Here is a 19,195-nt window from a genome sequence, read left to right as displayed (position 1 = left end):
GTGCACCCCCCTCACCTCAGAGCCTCTCTCTTGGCAGTCCCCTGTCTGGCATGCACTGGAGCTCAGTGCCACGTGCAGTGCAACGGCTCCACACAGGAACCCTGGTGGGAGCCCTTTCAGTGGCCTCACTTTGCCTCCACGGTTCATGGACCCAAGGAAGGGTGTCTTCAACCCACCTGTCTATAGCCTGTTAAGTGTCAAACCACATAGCCAGGGAGTTCACAACATCTCAAGGTCAGTGAGCACATAACCTTGGCCAGGAAAAGTAACATCTGGCAGGAGAAATCAGACTCACCAGCCAGCAAAATGTCATTCATTTGGCGGAAGCTTGAGTGTCGGGGGAGAGGGCCAAGTCCTGATCCACCACGCCCCCCCCTCCCCCCCACCCAGGGGCAGCCAGCAGGGAGCAGAGAGCACCAGCGATGTGTATGAGAGATCATGCCCATGCGAATGCAGGGACCTCTGGTCTTGGTCCTTGCATGCCAGCAGGAAGGAAAAGCAGGTGGCTGCAATGCCCAGGACTCCCACAAGGAGCTGTTAGCCTGCACAGCAGACCCTATTACAGCCACCCTGTCCAAGTCAGCTGGAGCCACAGGACCAGTGACTGGATTGGGCTGGTGACAATCTCCTGCCAGCCACCACTCTCTCTGGCTGTTGATTTTGGACTCGGCCTCTCTCGTTACCTTGGCTCCTTTCACATCACCCGGGAGGCCTGGAACTTCCCTTCTCCTCCTGGGGTTCTGTTGGCAATCTTGGGAAGTGATAGGTTGCTGGGCTGGAGCTGGTTACGTGCTCTATAGCCACCTATCCAAGTGTAGGGTGTCCCCACCCTTGTGTGGAGCAGGGAATTCCAAACAGCAAACATCAGGGTCCAGAGGTAGAAGCCACAGTCGCAGCACCCTGACTTGACCCCAAGGTGACATTACTTTTCCTGCTCTCTGGGGACCTTGCTCACATCCCATCAGTGGAATCAGACGCCTGTGTCCAGCAGAGCCATCAAAATCTAAGTTCTCCCCCTGCCTGAGGTGCCTGGCATATCAGATGGGCATGTAGGGCCTCTGGTCCCTCTGGGCACAGGGAGACGAAGGCCCACTTCTGATTATTCTTCTCTTAAACAGAGGTGAAGGTGGAGGAGGAGGAAGGGGCCAGGGATGGAACAAGACACACTTCCATAGCTCAGTAATATCCAGTGTTTTGGGCTCACTCAAAGCCCTAAATGGGACAGCAAGATTGTCATTACTGATCCCATCTGTTTTAGCTTCAGGGACCCCTTGACTTAAAAACCATATCACATTGTTCTGAGGGGCTCTGTGCCCCTTGCCTGGCTGGGCTTTAACTTGCATGGTGGTGACCTTTTGGATGGGGTCCACTTAGCAGGGGTTTCCACTGGCCCAGAGCCATGGTAACATCTCCCATCCTCTTTCTGGGTCTTCCCATAAGGGCTGAGTGAGTTTTCCAAGGAGGCAGGGCCACCTGTCAGGAAGCACTTACATCTCTTTGGATCACCTTCTCCAGTGTGTCACCAGCATTCTAGATACCATCCAGGTGCCATGAGCCCATGTGCCAGCTATTGATGGTTCCCCATAGAGGTTTGTCTATATCAGGGAGTTGTCCCGAGCCAGGGTTCACAGCAAACACTGAGATCCTTTGCTGTTAACTCTAAAGGAATCCTGCACATGTTTGGTGCCCAAGCCTCTCATCCTTGAGTTCTAGCCCTGCTCCTGCCTGCATTCTGCCCATCAGGATTGGTGATGGCTCTCTCTTTGCACCCAGTGTAGGTGTGTGTTTCTGTGACTGGGGTAAGAAGGGAATGGAACCTTCCTGGGACTCAGCATGGGTTCTAATATTTGTTGGGAAGTGGGGCTGACCTGAGGCTGAACCAGCAATGTCCGCGCTGCAAGGAAAGAGTACATCAACCAAGGCACTATCCAAGTGTCTGTCTTTGAACCCACTTCTCAGTGCTCAGATTGCAGCCACCTGCCCAGTTTCTCTCCATTCACAGCAAATAGCTGTTTCCTGCCCAGCTGACCATGAAGTGTGGTCAGTATGTTCACCACTGATTCCCATGGACCTCCCTCATGTTCTGTTAACTGGCCCACGGGCCACTTTCTTTCTCTTTTGGGATGCTGTGTCTCTGAGAGGTATCCCTTCCTTGCTGCCAAAATTGCAGATCAGAAACTGTGAAGGGTCTGAGATGTTTCTTGGCTTGCAAGCCAGCAAGCCAGCCTGCCAGCCAGATACAAACAAAAGACACAAGACCCCAGGTCAGAGACAAAGGCTGTTTCTCACAGCAAAAGCAGCATGGGCTGCCCATGCCTTGATCTCCACATCCAGGGACCAGATGTAAGCTTCATGCAGTGGGTTTTACCACAAGAGAGAACCCCCAAGTTTTAGGAGATGCCGAGTTTTTCTGGGGCTACTGGCACATCTTCCCATCCTTCTCTCCAGAGCGAGAAGTGACTTATGGCCCTGGAAGACAAGCAAATGTCTCATAGGGAAGGAAGGTGAGGGCTTGTCTCTGCTGCCCTGGATGGCTCCTGGGGTGTCAGTGCTGGCAGTAGGTGTCTTTGCCCAGAGGATCTGACTGTGCAGGAATGCCAGCAGTCCATGGAGAACTGTCTTCTGACAGCAAGATGAAGACTGAGAATTGACCACAGATTGACAGTGTCACCGGTAGCCTTGCCAAGGGCTGTTTTGTGTGCGAGGTGAAAGCCAAGAGGTGTGGGTTTGGGAAAGGATGGAAAGGGAAGCACCTGGAGACAGAGAGTGAGAACAGCTCTTTCCTGGAATTATCATACAGGGACACAGAAAAATGAGGTGGCAGCTGGAGGCTTTTGGGGGGATATATTTTTAAACTGTTTCTTAAGGTTCCCTGTGAATCAGAAGTCAAGATGCTGCTTATGAACTGTTATAACTTAAACAACCTTGTTCAGAAAGTACAGAGCTATTGGAAAGTGTTCATCTATGAAATTTTACATATTTATGGAGGAAAGAATTCTTTGTAGCGAAAGATGCACATCTCACCATCCCTCTCCCAGGAAAGAAATGTGTTACAGCTGGACATGTTAGATGGGCATTTGGATGAGGGTGATTAAAAAAATGGGTGGTGTCCGAGTATGTCTACTAGGTGGGGTCAGGACCTTGGAGGCCCCTGGACAGTTGCAGAATCATTGGCGAGGTGATTGAGGGTCTGGTTGTCAGAAGGAGATGTCCTCTCCTTGGGTTTGGGTCCCCCAGCCCGGCCCCTGCCTCCAGCTAAGAGCCTGCCTTTAAGAGGCTACACTGTGCCCAATGAGGTCTGGGGAAGTAGATGGGGGGCGGTGCGCCTCGTGTCCATCCAGGGCTCCAGGTCAGCTTGGCCTGCTAGACCCCTGGCAGGGAACCCACACTGGCTTTTGTGTTATAGGGGCAGCCTCCTCCATCAAACCCTGCGACTGTGACCCCCAGGCGGGCCCAGTCTCTTGTCCCTGATGGGGTTCCCTCTGTGACGGCCCTCCTCTCCTTTCCAGATGGGAAGCCAGTGGAGGTGGAACCTCATCACATCCTCATTGAAGACCCTGATGGCTCGTGTGCCCTCATCCTGGACAACCTGACTGGTGTCGACTCTGGCCAGTACATGTGCTTTGCAGCCAGTGCTGCTGGTAATGCCAGCACCCTGGGCAAGATCTTGGTGCAAGGTGAGCCCTGGGGGGAAGGCCAGAGTGTGAGTGCCCAGGCCCCACCCTCTGGGCATTGGAAGGGTATCAGCCCTCATGGGGGGGCACGGGCCTGCGGATGGAGCTGGCAGGGGGTGGGTGTGAACGTCTTACTGAGGTCGGGGGACTCGCTGGTGGGGGTGGGGTCCTGCTCCGTCATGGTGTCTCTCTCTGTCTCTGTCTCTCTCTGTATCTCTATGTCTCTATCTGTCCATCTCTCTGCCTCCATCTCTTTTTTGTTTCTTTCTCTCTATTTCTGTATCCATTTCTGTGTCTCTCTCTTTCTATCTGTCTCTGTCTCTCCCTGTCTTTTTGTCTCCCTGTATCTCTGTTCCTCTGTCTCCATCTCTCTGTCTCTGTGTCTCTCTCTATCTGTCTATCTCTTTCTCTTTGTGTCTCTGTCTCTTTCTCCATCTCTCAATCTCTCTGTCTCTCCCCTCTCCCCACATTCCCTGGACCCTGCAGTCCCGCCTCGGTTTGTGAACACGGTCCGGGCAGTGCCCTTTGTGGAAGGAGAAGATGCCCAGATCACCTGCACCATCGAAGGTGTCCCACCCCCTCAGATCAGGTGGGCCAGGCAGCTTGGGGCTAGGGTGGAGGTGGGCAGGTGGGCCTGCCCTGGGGCCATCCTGCCTGCCTGAAAAATGAGGGTGGGCAGCCTGTTCGCTGGGTTGGGGTAGGCTGGACACAGAAACTCAGCCTTTCCGATGAGAAGTGGGCACGATGGGGCTGCAGCACGTTCTGAACACAGCTCTAGCTGCAGCGAGGAGGACAGAGGATGTTGGGTGGGTGACATCCAAGAGGGATGTAAGGGATGTCCTCTGTAAGGACATCTGGATCCGAGGGGTGGGTGAGGGGAGGGTCCTGAGCATGGGGGACCTGGGGAGACCCCACCTGACCACCCCCGGGGTTGGCTTTAGATGGTACAAGGATGGGACCCTGCTGACCCCTGGGGGCAAATACCAGACCCTGAGTGAGCCCCGCAGCGGCCTGCTGGTGCTGGAGATCCGGGCAGCTGGCAAGGAGGACCTGGGCCTCTATGAGTGTGAGGTGAGGAGGGTGGACCCAGGGGGAGGGGGCTGAGGGGACCTGTCTTGGGGATCCTGCCTGGTTACCACCATTCCTGACCACAGTGAGAGAGGGGAAACCAGACCATTGTCACCCACCATCCATGATGAGGGGACACCAGGCCACTGTCACCCACTGCCCATGATGGGACAGCAGGCCACTGTCACCCATTGTCCATGATGAGAGAGAGGACACCAGGCCACTGTCACCCACTGTCCATGTTGAGAAGACAGGGACCGAGGAGGCGGGCCCTGGGTGGAGCTCCCTCAGTCCTCGTGGCCCGGGGGGACCGGCAATGGTCTGGGGGAGGTGTGTGCTGGCTGTGGTTCTTCCTGGCTGCTAGCTACTGCTGCTGCTGGCAGCCTTCATGGGGGAAGTGTGGTGCCTGCTCCCCATGGCAACTCTCAGGGAAAAAATGGACCCGTGTCAGCTCTGGACCTGTGCTGTCCATTTCGGTCACTGTTGTCCACGCACAGTGATTTAAATTTAAATCAGTTAAAGTTAACTCTAGGTGAAGATTCACTTCTATTTCAAGTACTCAGAGCCCACATGGCCACTACACTGGACAGAGCAGAGAGTGTCCCCACCATCACAGGAAGCTCCTGGTCAGTGCTGGGGACACAGTGGCTCGCCTGGTACCCTTTTCCCTGTGGTCAGGCTCTGCAGCTCTAGGAACAGCCATGGTGGGCCCCCCATGCTACAGCTGGCCTGTACGGCCTCAAAGAGACTGCCCAGGCCCCTTGGGGAGCCACGGGCTCTAAGTGGGCCTCTGCTGTCTGCCCTGCAGTTGGTGAACCGGCTGGGCTCCAAACGAGGCGGCGCGGAGCTGTTCATGCAGGGCCCGGCGCTGCAGGCCAGAGAACAGCAGCACGTGGGGCAGCTCGCTGCCGTGGAAGGTGAGTGCTTCCGCTGCCAGTCGCGGCCTGGGCTGGACCCGCCATATGCCTGGGCAGCACCAGGTGGGGTGAAACCATCAGCGCCTCTAATCAGAGCACACTTCCTGGATGAGGGGAAGCAAGGACGGAGGAGGGGATTCAGAGGTTGAGGGGCAAGCACTGGTTGCCAGTTCCTGACTGGAGCAGCATGTATGTGGGCCGGAGGAGGGTGGGCTGTGAACCCAGAACCTGGGAAAGGCTGGAGGGGCAGTCCGAGGGGGTGGGGGTGGGGTGCCCCTAAGCCCTGCTCACCATCCCTGGGGGAATAACAAGTGCATATAAAGGCCAGACCTGAGTCCTGAGCAGCCTGCCAGGCAGTGGTCAGAGGGGTGTTATAGGATGGGTGGCAGGGATGGTAGGAGGGACGGCTCCACAGAAGCAGGGTGCTGGATCCCAGTTTGGCTCCTGGGAGAGGGAACAGGTGTCAGGGGCCTGATCCTTCCACACTTGGTGGGGCTGGCTGAGGAAAAGGCAGAATGCCGTGGCTTGGCCTCCCTGGCCTGGCCTGGGCCAGGCTGCAAGGGGTCTGGGCTGCAGAATGGGCCTCATTAGGGAGCAGTGTGCTCCTGGGCAGGAGGTGAAGGGTGGCAAGATGCCTCACTCCTCCACTCACGCTTGGCTCCAGGATCCCAGCTGGGCCTAGCCCGGGGATGGCCCAGGGCAGGCAGCAGCCCCAGGGAGAGTTTCTCCCAGTCTGAACTGCCTCACCTGGAAGGGGCTGCCAGGACAGATGCTGAGCCTCCCATCCTCGGGGGCATGCAAGCAGAAGCTGCACCCAAAAAGCTGGTGGAGCTGCAGCTCTCACAGTAGGATGGGCTGGGATATGTGTCCTCCCAAGTCCTGAAAGTTGGCTTCTCTGATGCCTTGAGCCACCGGATCAATCCCTCCCAGGGCCCAACGTGCAGGGGCTGCTGTCTCTCTGGACCCTCACAGAGTCGGCCACCTGGCGCCAGGAACTCAGCCTTGGGGCCTTTGACGCCCTCTAGGGACTCTTCCTTCCCTCGTGGGCAGGGGTCCTGTTCCTCAAGCCCCAAAGGGCACTGGTCAAGCCGGTTCCCATCGGAGGGCCCCATGGCATCTGCCGGCACCTCTATCCTGCCCTGTGGCATCTTACGTCGGGCAGAGCAGGGCTCAGCATGCACCTCAGCATACCCTCTCGACTGGTGACAAGCACATCCTACAGAGCTATTTACTTCATTGTCATGATGGGTCTCTGTCAAGGTCCCGTGGACGCAGGGTGTGGAGGAGGGGTGGCCCACCTGTGTCGGAAATGGCCTTCGTGCCTCATGAGGAGAGGCCAGTCTTCACAGACCCTGGCATTGGAGCCCGCTGCCTCCTGCTTCCTAACCCTATCCTGCCGCTTCATCATTAACCCCGGTGGTTCTGCAGCCAGAACGGGCCCTGGCTGGCCCTGTGGGGTGGGGCGCTGCCCTTTCGCTTGTGAAACTGCGCAGGGCCAGGGGCTGCACTTTGCACAGCCGCACCCCTTGCACAGCCAGTACTCATTGGAGCCCAGAGCCCATCTGGTGGCAGGTTAGGTCAGGAACAAAGGTGCCAGGAATGTAGCAGCCCACGGGTGCCCTAGCCACCACCCCCAAAAGCAACAGAATGAGGCCCCTGTCAGGGAGGATGAGGCAAGGAGCCCTGGATCTCTCACTGCTTCGCCTACAGGCCACAACAAGTTGGTGCTCTCTGGGCCCAACTAAGTCTAAACACACAGGATATTTTGGCTGGATCCCATTCTCTCTTCCAGTGGACTCGCCTCTCTCCAGGAGGCAGCTTGCACAAGCACACACAGGCACACACACGTGTGTGTGCAGACACACACATTAGCATGGACACACATATGCACACACACAAACATGCACAGTAAGTGTGGCTCCCGAGTGCCATACAGACACAGCTAGTACATTTAATTCACGTGCATCTAATTGGAGACAAGGTTAAAATACTCGCAGTCATCTAAGGGGAGTTCTTTTTCTATGTGGCACTGCAACAGCGCAGAAAATCCCATCGACCAGGGACTAGGAGGCTGTGTGCCCTAGACCATGCCACTTGACTTTTCTGAGCCTCCCCCTCAATTTTCCCCACAGGATGGCGAGAGGGACTGTTGAGATGTATGGGTGCTGGTAGCTGGTGGGTTGCCTGCTATCCAGCTGGGCAAGGCTGGGAGAGGCATGTCTGTGCCAAGCCTGACCCTGTCCAAAAGCTACAGAGGAAGAGGGCTCGAGATGGTGGGGAGTAGTTGCTGCCAGGTCCCCAGTGGGTCCCGCCCTGTCCCTGGGACGCGGGCCCCCTGTCAGCAAAATGGGAACCACAGGCCGTATCCTGCTGGCTCCAGCGAGGAGGAGAGCTAGGAAAGTCAAGAGACAATTGAATTTGCGAGGTGCTCCTATGGGAGGACCTAGGTTCCCCTGCTCCCTCAGAGCTCAGGACCCTGCTCAGGCATCCTCCCAGAGGGACTTCTGTGGCCTCATGCCACAAAACTCAGATGTGCTACCTCTAGGACTCCGGAGTCATTCTGCCCTGGAGAGACGCCCTTTGGTCTTTAGATTTTTTTTGTGACATAGGCACCAGCCATCCCGGTCCCAGTTTGGCTATCAGCCACAGGCCATTCCTTTTCCCTCTCTAGGCCTCGGTTTCTATGAAAAGTGGAACTTCAGGCCTGACAAATTCACAGGGCTCCCTGGGCACATGGGCTGAAGGAAAAGCTTGGATTTCTGTGTGGGCAGCCTAGACAGAGCCCTTACTCTCCTTGAAGCTCCTGCCAGAACCCCTCAAGAGGGATTCTTCCCTCACGTGGGACGCACTGTTATCACAACTCCTCGTTCCCCAGCCACTCAAGGCAGGCATTGTCACCTCCATTTCAAAGATGAGGGACCTGGGACTCTAAGCTGAGACATTCCTACCAGGGGCACACAGTCAGGCAGGGTTTGGATCCAGTGCCCTAAGCTGAGCAGGTTACTACACTGCCATGCCACTCAGATAGCTCAGCCCCCAAACACCGGCTGATCTGTAACCCTCGCTATTCCACCTGTTTTCTTTGTAGTCACTGAGCAGGAGACTAAAGTCCCCAAGAAAACCGTCATCATGTAAGTGCAGGCGTGTTCCTAACCTTCCTTCTGACTGCAGTGCTCCCTGCATGCCCACTAACCTCCCTGGAGCTTGCCTGTGTAGCTTGGCCCCTTGCTTGTCTGACTGCTTGCCCACATGGCCTTTGTTCACCACGCACACTGCCAGCATCTTGCAGATACTCCCAGGGCATTCACCTCCCCCTGGGCCCTTGGCTACCTTCACACTTCAAAGCTGTCTCTTCCAGGGTCTAAGTACCCTTTTCATGGCCCCGTTGCCTCAGCAGGGTAGACTTACTCTGTGTACATCACAGTGGCTCACCCAGGGCTTGGACCCAGAATCATACCAGTTAGGGGGAAGCAGGGACTGAAAGCTGCTTCCCCCAGTGTACTAGAGGCAGAATGCTACCCTAGGATACCCTAGGGCATTGTCCAATGGAACTTTCTATGATGATGGAAATAATCTATATTTACACAGCCCACTACAGCAGCTACTAGCCGCACGTGGCTATTTGTCGAGTGTGACTGAAGAACTAGATTTTTAAATGTATTCGATTTTCAACAATTTGAATTTAATTAAAATAGCATAACCATAGTGAACAGCACAGCTCTGGGGCCCTTAGAGGTCTCCAAACTCAGCCCTCACACTAGGAAGACGGGCACATTGAGGTTCAGGGAAGACAGGAGGCTTCCTGAGGGTGGTTCGCAATTGCAAGCCAGCCGAGAACTCATTTCCTCGGCGCCACACCCACTGTCCCATTCTCCATCCTCAGTGCCTTCAAGGCTGAGGAAAAGCCACGCATGTTGTTGATAATTAAATAATACAAGAGGTCCAGAGCTAGGTGAACCCACAGAAGGCAGGATTGGTTTTGACCTGGATAATCTGGAAGGACTTCCAGTAGGAGATGTGTGAAGTAGATGGGTGGAAGAGCTTGTAAAATCCAGGAGGAAGAAAGACTATGATTTCCTAAAGCCAGGGGACTGGGAGGCTCCAGGATGGGGAACCTCTTAATTCCGCATAGGCGTAAGACCTCCTATAGGTGCCTGCAGGTGGTGATATTGCTGGAGAATCCCATCTTGATAAGCTCCTGGGTTAACCCTTCCGTGACTTTCTCCCTTCTCCCCCAAAGCCGATTGCCACCTCACAATAGATGGGTCTGCCTGGGGCAGAAGTAAGTCCCATCCCTGGAGGTATGCAACCATGCCAGAGCTTTACACAGATCACCTCTACATTTCATGTACGAGGGGAGCATTGTTATTTACATTTTACGGAAGACAAAATGAAGGAGCAGAGATGGGGCCAGGCAGCCCCACTGAGGAGGCATTAGGGTGTCCTCGTGCTTATGCGAGGCTGGACTAGGTGACTCCCAAGGCATCCTGAAGTCCAGTCTATTCCAGGCTTAGGGAGGTAGCAACCCTCACCCTGCAAGGAAGAGTGTACCCCTTCATCTTGAGGAATGGAGAAAGGCAACTGCCTGGAGCAGCATACCACCAAGGGCTCCACACATTGCGCCTGCGGCACAATGAGGGGCTCTGGGGAGCCAAGGGGTACCAGAAGGAAACGGGAGAGACACCCTTGCCACCTGGCAGCCTCAGGTGCTGTGCCAGTGGCCTCAGAGCAGGGTGCCTACATGCCCTCGTGGGGGCAGCAGTGAGCCGAGCATGGGGGTGCATTTAGGAGGAGTGATCCAGCTGTCCAGTTCCACTGGACTCACTGTCTTGGCTCAGCAAATCAGGCAGTGTGAGGCCAGCAGATGGGGCCTTGCCCAGGTTTGGGCAGTCTCTGACCCAGGGACAAGCCTAGTGCCACTGAGCCTTGTGTGAAGCAGGAAGGCAGGCCTGTGGCCCTGAGTAGGCCACGTCTCCACGCCTCAGCTTCCCCAGCAGTTAAGGGGGCATGGCATTTCCCCTTTACCAGGTGAGGGCCAGAGGAGGCAGGATCTGTACTTGCTATGTACCCCAAGGTGTGGCCACACATCTCTGGGCCCATGCCTGGGAGTAACTGCTCCTGGATGGAGCTGTGAGTTAGACAAAAGCAAAGCTGAACATGAGACAGACAAAGTCCTAGTGATTGCAGGCAGCTGGTGACAGCACTGAGTTGTCACCATATGCATGCCGGGTCCCTCTGCCTGAGCCTGAGAGGAAACGCAGGTCCTGGGGCCCAGGAGCGCTGTGTGTTACTAAATGCGTTCCTGCTCCCTGCCTATTACTCATTTCACCTTCAGTACCTGGCAAGGTCAGGGGTACTGGTTGGCATAGGAAGGCCTGGGCTGACTGGTGGGCTTCTGACTCTTGGCTCTGGGCAAGTTTCGAGCCCTTTTCAGCCTTGTCTGCACCTGTAAAAGGGGGTCAGACCCATCCCCCAGAATTGCTGCAAGGTCCCTGGCCAGCACCCCATGCACACTCACATGCAAGTGGACTTGAGTTCTATCTCCTCTTCCCCTTCCATCCCCTTCCTGTTTTGGGAAATGCAGCCCAGGAGGGAGGCGGACTTGTCTGAGGTCACACAGCCCATGACGGGCAAGCCATGCCTAGAGCCAGGTGTCCTTGCCGGGCCTCACATCCCCAGACCAAGAGACCATGAGCACAGGCCACAGGTCAAGACTCTGACATTCCTCCTGCACCTGCGGCATCAGCTGCCCAGCCTGTCCCTAACCGAGGATCACTGAGGCACCTGCCCTCTGAGAGCCCCTCTAACCCCCACCACCCTCCTGCCATGTTACAAAGCACAAAGCACTGATGGGATCAACAAGGAGGGCTGTGTGGCGTGCACCCCTTCATTAGCTCTGTAAGGAGGGCTGGTGTCTCCAAAATGAGACAGCCGTAAACAAGGAGGGGAGATTGACACATGACGTTACAAACCAGTCTGGGGTTTGGAGGTACCTGCGTGATATAGCATGGGCCTCCCCTGATGCCTCAACTCTCATTTTGAGATCTGTACACTAGAGCCTGAGGTTGGCCAGATGAGACTCTGTGCTTTGTTTCTTTGGTTCTCTGGATGGGGATCTGGAGATCGGGCTCAAGCGCATGTGTAGGAGTTAGTTTATGCAATTTCACCACTTGCTTGCTTGTACACTAACCTGATATCTCTCGCTGGCCCCCGAATGTGCTGATGGCAAGGGCGCTGGGTGAGGCTGTGGGTCTCTGTGCCTATCTCCTCTCGGTCCTCTCCCCACAGAGAGGAGACGATTACCACTGTGGTGAAGAGCCCCCGTGGCCGACGCCAGTCCCCCAGCAAGTCTCCTTCCCACTCCTATCACCCTGCCAGCCTGTCCAAGCCAGGCCTGTTGGCCCCTGAGCTGCTGCACTCGCCAGGGGCCAGCCAATCCTGCAGGCCCGAGGCAGAGCCAGGCTGGAGGCCCACTGTGCCCACTCTGTACGTGACGGAGCCCGAGGCCCACGTGTCAGCCCTGCCTGGGGGCACTGGGCCCCAGCCCAAATGGGTGGAGGTCGAGGAGACCATTGAAGTTCGGGTGAAGAAGACTGGCTCAACGGGCGCGTCTCTGGCCAGAGAGACGCCTGGCAGCTCGGAGGGGCTTCTCTCCACACTGCCTGGCAGGATGCCTGGAGAAGACCCCAATACAAACAACTCCAACAACAAGCTGTTGACCCAGGAGCCCCCAGCAATGGTCAGTGTTGGCAAGCCCCTAGTCTTCCATGTGGAAACGGGGCCAGAGACCCCTGAGCTGTGCCCTCCCTGGGCTGCTGAAGAGGAGGCCCCCCTGGAGGTGATGGAGGAAAGAGGTACCTACCAGACAGAAGAGCCCCTGAGTGCCGATGGTCTTCAGGGCCGGGACCCCAAGATCCTCACACACAACGGCCGTGCGCTCACACTGGCTGACCTGGAGGATTATGTGCCCCAGGAAGGGGAGACCTTTGGCTGCAGCGGCCCCATGCCCGGTGCTTCTGGTGACCCGCCCTGCGAAATCTCAGTGCTTCAGAGAGAGATCAGCGAGCCCACCGTGGGGCAGCCCGTCCTGCTCAATGTGGGGCTCCCGCCAGGTTCCCAAACCTCCCCTGGCTTCTTCACCCACGTGCCCAGCTCCCGGGAGGCATTTCCATCAGGGCCACAGGACCTTGGCCCCAGGGGCGTCTCCTTCTGCTTTCAGGAGGCCCGGGCTGGAGGTACCATGTCCCGGAAGCCGTCCTTCTGCACTCAGGTTCAGCACTCTGTGGACAGTGGCCAGAGCAGCTTCAAAACGGAGGTTTCCACCCAGACGGTCAGCTTTGGGACAGTGGGGGAGACTGTCACCCTGCACATTTGCCCGGATGGGGACATGGACCCTAGCCCCTCCCAGGGCTGAGGCCAAGACCCTCAGGAGCTGGGTGGCTAGGGTTGAGATGAGAGACTCTTGGGGCTGGGACACCCCTGACTAAGCTGCCGTGGTTGCATGGGGCAGCAGAAAGAGGCAAGTGGCTTTGGGGCCTAGGACCCTGCCTGGCACCAGCATCAACTCACCTCACAGCTGCCCTGGGTTTTCAACTCAGGAGAGAGTCCCAAAGCTGGCACCCCTCGGACACGTGTGCTCTGACCCTGCCCTGGCTCTCCAACAACTCAGGACATCTCCCTCCCCTTGCTCCCTGGGTGCTTCCTACCTCACAGGACTTGGTCTTCAGCTGAGGACATTGCACGCATCTGTGATCTCAGAATGTACCGAAGCTGCTCTGAGAGCACTGGCCGGAGTGACTCGCAGACTGCAGCTCTGGGTTCGGGGGCTCCAGACACAGGGAAGGCACTTGGGCATCTTTCCTGCTCCGTTCATGAGGCAGTGGCTGCCACATGGGCCCTGTCTGCCCCAGCTTAGGCCCCCGTCCCAGTGGCCAGGCCTGGCACAGCCCTGCCTCTCACCCAGGCTGGGGGTTCCAGCCTCCCTCTCGATAGGGGGCTTCCCCCAAGCCACATCTTACGCGTGAACGTTTTTTCTTGGCCTCCAGGAGGCCTGTGTGGGGCCCAGCTCTACAGACCCTCCTAGGCCTTTTCTACAGGGTGGACCAGGGTCTCTGAGTGGGAAGCAGCCCCCGTCAGTCGACCCTGATGATGCTAATAAACTGGTTCCTTGCACTGCCTTTGCTCTGCTCTTTTTTGCTTCTCCACCTGGTGACTCCGATGACTCGGGAGGGGGGGGCCCTCCTGGCCTGGCCCTGGAGACCAACCAGTGGACAGCCCAGGCCCTTTCCATTGACAGCCCTGGGTGGACGCTCAGCATCGACCCGTGGGTCCTGGCTAGTCCTGGGGATCCTGGGTTGAGACGTGATAGTTCACCTGTCCAGCTTGCTCACATGTGGGCTGAGGGGCTGGGGACAGACAGGTGCACACAGTGTGGCTGGGGCAGCGCATAGTGGTTGCTCCTGCTGGGGGCCTCCTGTGCAGCTGGGTCCGTTGTCAGGACAGACATGGGGGTGTGATGTGTCAGGGGTCCTGATGACCTCCTTGGAGTGGGGAAGGACAGGATGGGTGCCCCAGCGCCATAGAGGGCAAGCAGATGGCAGCCTGCCCAGTTGCCTCTTCAGCCTGGTGGGCCCTAGGATACAGAAGATCAACAGGAGGGAGGCTCTGGGGCAGGGGAGAGCTCCATAAAGGGGGACCTTCTAGAAATGGAGTGGTGGGCATCTCTGAATGGCCACATAGGGGCTGGCAGCCAGGTGGAGGAGGGAGCTGCACTGAAGGCTGAGGGCAGGAAGCCGAGACACAGGAGGGTCTGAAGGTTCCCGGGGCAGGGACCAGGTGAGAGTGTAGTGGTCTGGGTCAGCCCAGGCTGCAGGTGGAAGGGAGAAAGCTGCTGGGTGGAGGACAGGGGCTGCCCTGGGAGGGCAGGAATGCAGCCTACCCTCTGAGGAGTTCATGGCTCCTAATTTGGCATCTGGCTGTCCCTAGCTTCCCTAGACTGTGGGGCTGGGTCCACTTGAGCCTGGGTGACCCAGTACCCTAGGATCCAGAGTGGGCTACAGGGCAAGGCCAGCCCCAGGATGAAGGGATGAGACGAGCTGAGGCTGAGGGGCCACCCAGAGTGGTGGGTAGGAGTCCAGGCCCAGCTGCCCCTATAGGAACTGACATTCTTGTGAGGGCATCTGTGTAACACCCTGCGGGTGGACCAGTCCTGAGCTTGCCGCCTAGAGTGCCATCTCCCCTGGCACAGTCTCTGGATCCCTTCTTCTCTCAGGGCCCTCCACCTTCGGCCCTTCCTGCACCCAATGGGTGGCTGGAGCAGGGAGGTGGGAAGGGTGGCCTGGGGTTGGCTCATCTGGGCAGTATCCCACTGCCCGGGCTCAGGCCAACCCTTACTCCTATGCGTGGACCTGCCTCTCCTACAGATGCTGCCATCCCACCCCCAGATGCCCTGGGGCAAGTGGACCAGGAGAGCACATCCATCCAGAGGACAGTGATGTGCCCTGAGGCTCCAGGACCCACCACAGGGGAACATACCAGCCCCGGCCCCAGACCTGGGGGGCCACCTGGACTCCAGGAGGCCGGCCAGAATCCCCCAGGAGTGGAGGCTGGGGATGCACCCGGTGAGGCCTGGCAGCAGGCTGAAGGCAAAGTATTACCTGCTCCCAGGACCAACCCCACCACCCCTAACCTCCCCTCCGTTCTGACACCAACCTTGGTTAATTTGGGTGCCCATCCCATGGGGGTGAACTAGCAGAGCCTAGGGACCCCCAACATTCTGATGGCTCCACATGTTGTGGACGCTGGACGAGGCCCACCCCTCACTCAGCCTGTGAAACTAGAGGGGGGGATGGGTTCTGGGAGGTCCTTCCCACCCTGAGCATGTCTGTCCCAGGAGCCAGAGGCCTCCTGTGGTCAGCCCTCAGGGGACGGCTTGGGTACCCTGTGCTCCTGGGAGGGTGAGGAGGAAGAGGAAGAGGAGGAGAGGGGACAGAGAGAGTGAGAGGGGGAGGGGAAGGTTGTGGGGAGAAGGAGAGTGAGGAGAAGGAGGAGGGGAAAGAGGGAGAGAAGGGGAGGGGGAGAGGAGGGGAATGGGAGGGGGAGGAGGAGGAGGAGGAGGAAGAGGAAGAGGGTGAAGAAGGGGAGGAGGAGGGGAATAGGAAGGAACAGTAAGTGAGCAGTGCCTCAGGCAGACCAGACCCCTGGGAATGTGCTATGGGGCCCCTCCCCCCAGCCCAGGGGGCTGAAGTGCACTTGCACGGCTGGAGCTCTAGGTTTGCGGTCACGGACCCTGTGCTCTTGGAGCCCCTGCTCTGCCTGTCCTCCCCTCCTCTGGGCCCTGGAGGTCGATGCAGAGGCAAGTCATGAGGGATTGTCTCTAGCCCTATCCCAGGCTCCGTCTCACTGGGCCCCTTGCCTCCCACCAGGTGAGCCCCAGAAGGTGCCGCAACCTCCCTCCCACGAGGGCCTGGAGCAGAATCCTCAGGCACACGCTGAGGTCCAGGAACGCATGGTGCCCATCCGGTAACTCCTCCAGCTGGCTGGGGGATGAGGGGACATCCTGGGGGCAGGGTCGGGCACGGGGACAGGAGAGTAAGGGGTGGAATCACAGCACCCCTGCACTCTCCATACCAGACCCACCCTAAGTCCAAGGGTGGGGCAGGGAGGAGAGGCCACCCCTAGGGCAAGGGAAGTTGGGGGAGCTCCCTTCTCACCCAGGGCTGGGGCCCCTGCCTGTACATCCCCTCCCAAAGAGTCTGCTGCAGCCCCCATCTTATCTTGAAGCTCTGCCTCCCATACCCCAAAAGTGGAAGGGTGGGGCAGACAGCTAACTCCACTCCATGGCCCCAGGATGGAGGGCGCTGCCTGCCCCAGGGCAGGTGCAACAGAGCTCTGGGACATCCACAGCCACGTGTTCACAGAGACGAAGCACAGGACATTTGTGTACCAGGCCAGCGACATGTGTGCCACAAGTAGGTGGGGGCCCGGAAGTTTACACGTGTGCCCGCCATGCCCTGGGCAAGGGGAGGCATTTGCATGGAGGGGCCTGCAAAGCCACCTGGCATGTCCCAGCCTTACTGTGGCCAGGGCCCCTGCTGCCCCTCTCCCCGCGTCCCCTCAGAAGGCATCACTGGGAGGGGAGATGCAGGCAGCAGTGACCTTTTCCCCACTCAGAGTTAGCATATTCTGTGCGGCCTGCCCTCAGAGAGCCGAGGTTGAAGCAGGAGAGGCAGGGGTTAGACTGAAGGAAGCACTTCCGGACCATCAGGGGCGTGGGGGGAGTCAGGATGGGGTCACCTTCACTTGGGAGGCAGGTGGGCTCTTTCACCCTGGGGTATATCTCGGGGCCTCTCTGCCCACCTAGGGTACCAGGGCACACCTGGGGTTACTGCCAGCCCACCTGGGTCTGGGTCTCTGTGAATGTAGACCGGGGATCAAAGATTTCAACACAGGACAGGCTGTGGTGGGACAGAGCCAGGCTCCTTCCCAACGGCTCCCTCCCCTACCCCCAGGGCCCCCATCCATGCAGGTCACCATTGAGGATGTGCAGGCCCAGAGGGGCGGCGTGGCGCAATTCCAGGCTGTCATTGAGGGCAACCCGCAGCCCACAGTGACCTGGTATAAGGTAGGGACAGGCGTGGGGTGGGGGCCTGCCTGCGAGAGGGGTAGTGTGTGAAACCCTACTGGACTGGACACAGCACTCTCTGAAGGTCATGCTGGGCCGTGGTGCTGGGGTCACCCATGGTGGGCTGATGGCCTCCCTGCCCTCCTGTGTCTCCAGGACGGTGCCCAGTTGGTGGATGGCCCCCGGCTCAGCCAGCAGCAGGAAGGGACCACATACTCCCTGGTACTAAGGGATGTGGCCCAGCATGACGCTGGTGTCTACACATGTCTGGCCCACAACGCTGGTGGCCAGGTGCTATGCAAGGCAGAGCTGCTGGTCCATGGGGGTGAGTGGGGGACCCCTTCCCAGGCCTGTCTTGGCTCCATGCAGGCATGTGGGGCTGTGGGGATGGGGGTCCTGTGAGCTCCCACAGGCTCGGGCACTATAAAGTTGGGGGACAGAGGGACGGGGTGGTCATCTTTGCTCTCACCTACAGCTTCCCCCTCCCTGGCTACAGGCGACAGTGAGCAAAGCTCTAGGAGGAAACTGCACTCCTTCTACGAGGTCAAGGAGGAAATTGGAAGGTATTCCCCGCCCCCCATCCCAGCCCCAGGAGCCTCACCCGCTGGACCCCCACCCCCTAAGACCCTCATCCTCAGCCTCCTGGAGTTCCTACCCCAGAGTTTCCGTCCAGGAGCTCCCAGCCCTCCCCGCCACTGCACCCCTACAATCCCCACTTCAGCGCTAGCAGAAGCCCACCCTCCCCCCTGGAACCCCACCTCCACCGAGTACCTGCCTCCTCCAGCCCTCACCTTCTGGAGCCCCTGCCTCCTACGAACCCTACCTCTTTCCGGAGCCCCCGCCCGCAGAGTACCTGCTGCCCCACACCCGCCGGGAATTCCTCCCCCTCCAGTACCCACTCCCCCAGCCCCTGCTCTCCCGGAACTTCCCTTCTCAGGAGCTTTGCCCCCTTCCAAACCCCGTGCCCCAGGAACCCCACCCCCAACGCGCTGTTCCCTCCTCCCAGGGGTGTGTTCGGCTTCGTGAAGAGGGTGCAGCACAAGGGCAACCAGATGTCCTGCGCCGCCAAGTTCATTCCCCTGCGGAGCAGGACACGTGTCCAGGCTTATCGGGAGCGGGACATCCTAGCAGGGCTGAGCCATCCACTGGTCACTGCACTGCTGGACCAGTTTGAGACCCGAAAGACCCTGATCCTCATCCTGGAGCTGTATCCCGTCTCACCCCAAGGGTGCAAGGTGGCGGGGGGAGGGGGATGTGCCCCAGACACACAGGGGTCCGGAGGGCTGCGTGGGGCCTGTGGTTTTGGTGATCCCAGCCCTGCCTGCCTCATGGGGGCAGCCCGTAATGCTGGCGTTTCGAAGCTTTGTGACTAACCCCCTCCCCGCCCCTGAACACACTGCACAGACCTCATAGCTCCTAGGCCTTTGGGCCAGGAATTTGGGCAGGGCTGCGTCCAGAAGGTCCAAGACGTGCCCCTGTGGGCTCCTCCTGCTCTCCACGTTGCCTTTCCAGCAGGAAGTTTGGACTTCTTACCTGGCTTCTGCAGGCCCCAAGCGCTGACGCTGCTTTGGATGCTTACCCATGCTCCAAGGAGGGGCACACACCCTACCGGATCCATCTGCCACTCGTGGCCCCGCTGAGGGTCTCTGAATGTCGTGTGTGCTCACTACACCCCGACCTCCCCAGTCAGCGTCCCCTGCAGGGGGAGGTGGGGGACACGTGGGCTCTGTGCAGAGGGGAGAGGATACCTCCGCTCCCACTCTGCTGCTGCCCACTGGCCTCAGCCCCTCTACTCGGGGCATCTTGTCCCTCCCATCCTCCTCAACTGCAAGCACCAGACTCCCTAGAATAGCCACCCCACCCCCGCCCCACGATAAGACTCCCCCCAGGTGGTGTGAGGCTATGAGGGTTCC

At 58.4% G+C, this 19,195-nt stretch overlaps 1 protein-coding gene across 1 annotated transcript in view; it reads left to right on the top strand.

The window, feature by feature from the left end:
- Positions 1-19,195, top strand: part of OBSCN (obscurin, cytoskeletal calmodulin and titin-interacting RhoGEF) — a 156,118-nt gene that overhangs the window by 127,154 nt on the left and 9,769 nt on the right. The window contains exons 85-95 of the mRNA XM_082455093.1: positions 3,510-3,677; positions 4,161-4,263; positions 4,616-4,745; positions 5,551-5,659; positions 15,082-15,308; positions 16,089-16,180; positions 16,508-16,629; positions 17,170-17,282; positions 17,439-17,607; positions 17,758-17,845; positions 18,289-18,489. Coding sequence (XP_082311219.1) covers positions 3,510-3,677; positions 4,161-4,263; positions 4,616-4,745; positions 5,551-5,659; positions 15,082-15,308; positions 16,089-16,180; positions 16,508-16,629; positions 17,170-17,282; positions 17,439-17,607; positions 17,758-17,845; positions 18,289-18,489 — 1,522 coding nt within the window. The remainder of the gene's footprint in view (positions 1-3,509; positions 3,678-4,160; positions 4,264-4,615; positions 4,746-5,550; positions 5,660-15,081; positions 15,309-16,088; positions 16,181-16,507; positions 16,630-17,169; positions 17,283-17,438; positions 17,608-17,757; positions 17,846-18,288; positions 18,490-19,195) is intronic.

This window comes from Balaenoptera physalus (assembly GCF_965194825.1).
Source record: "Balaenoptera physalus genome assembly, chromosome: 3".
NCBI lineage: Eukaryota > Metazoa > Chordata > Mammalia > Artiodactyla > Balaenopteridae > Balaenoptera > Balaenoptera physalus.
Note: the sequence above shows the minus strand (reverse complement) of the source record. Positions and strands in the feature narration are given on the sequence as shown.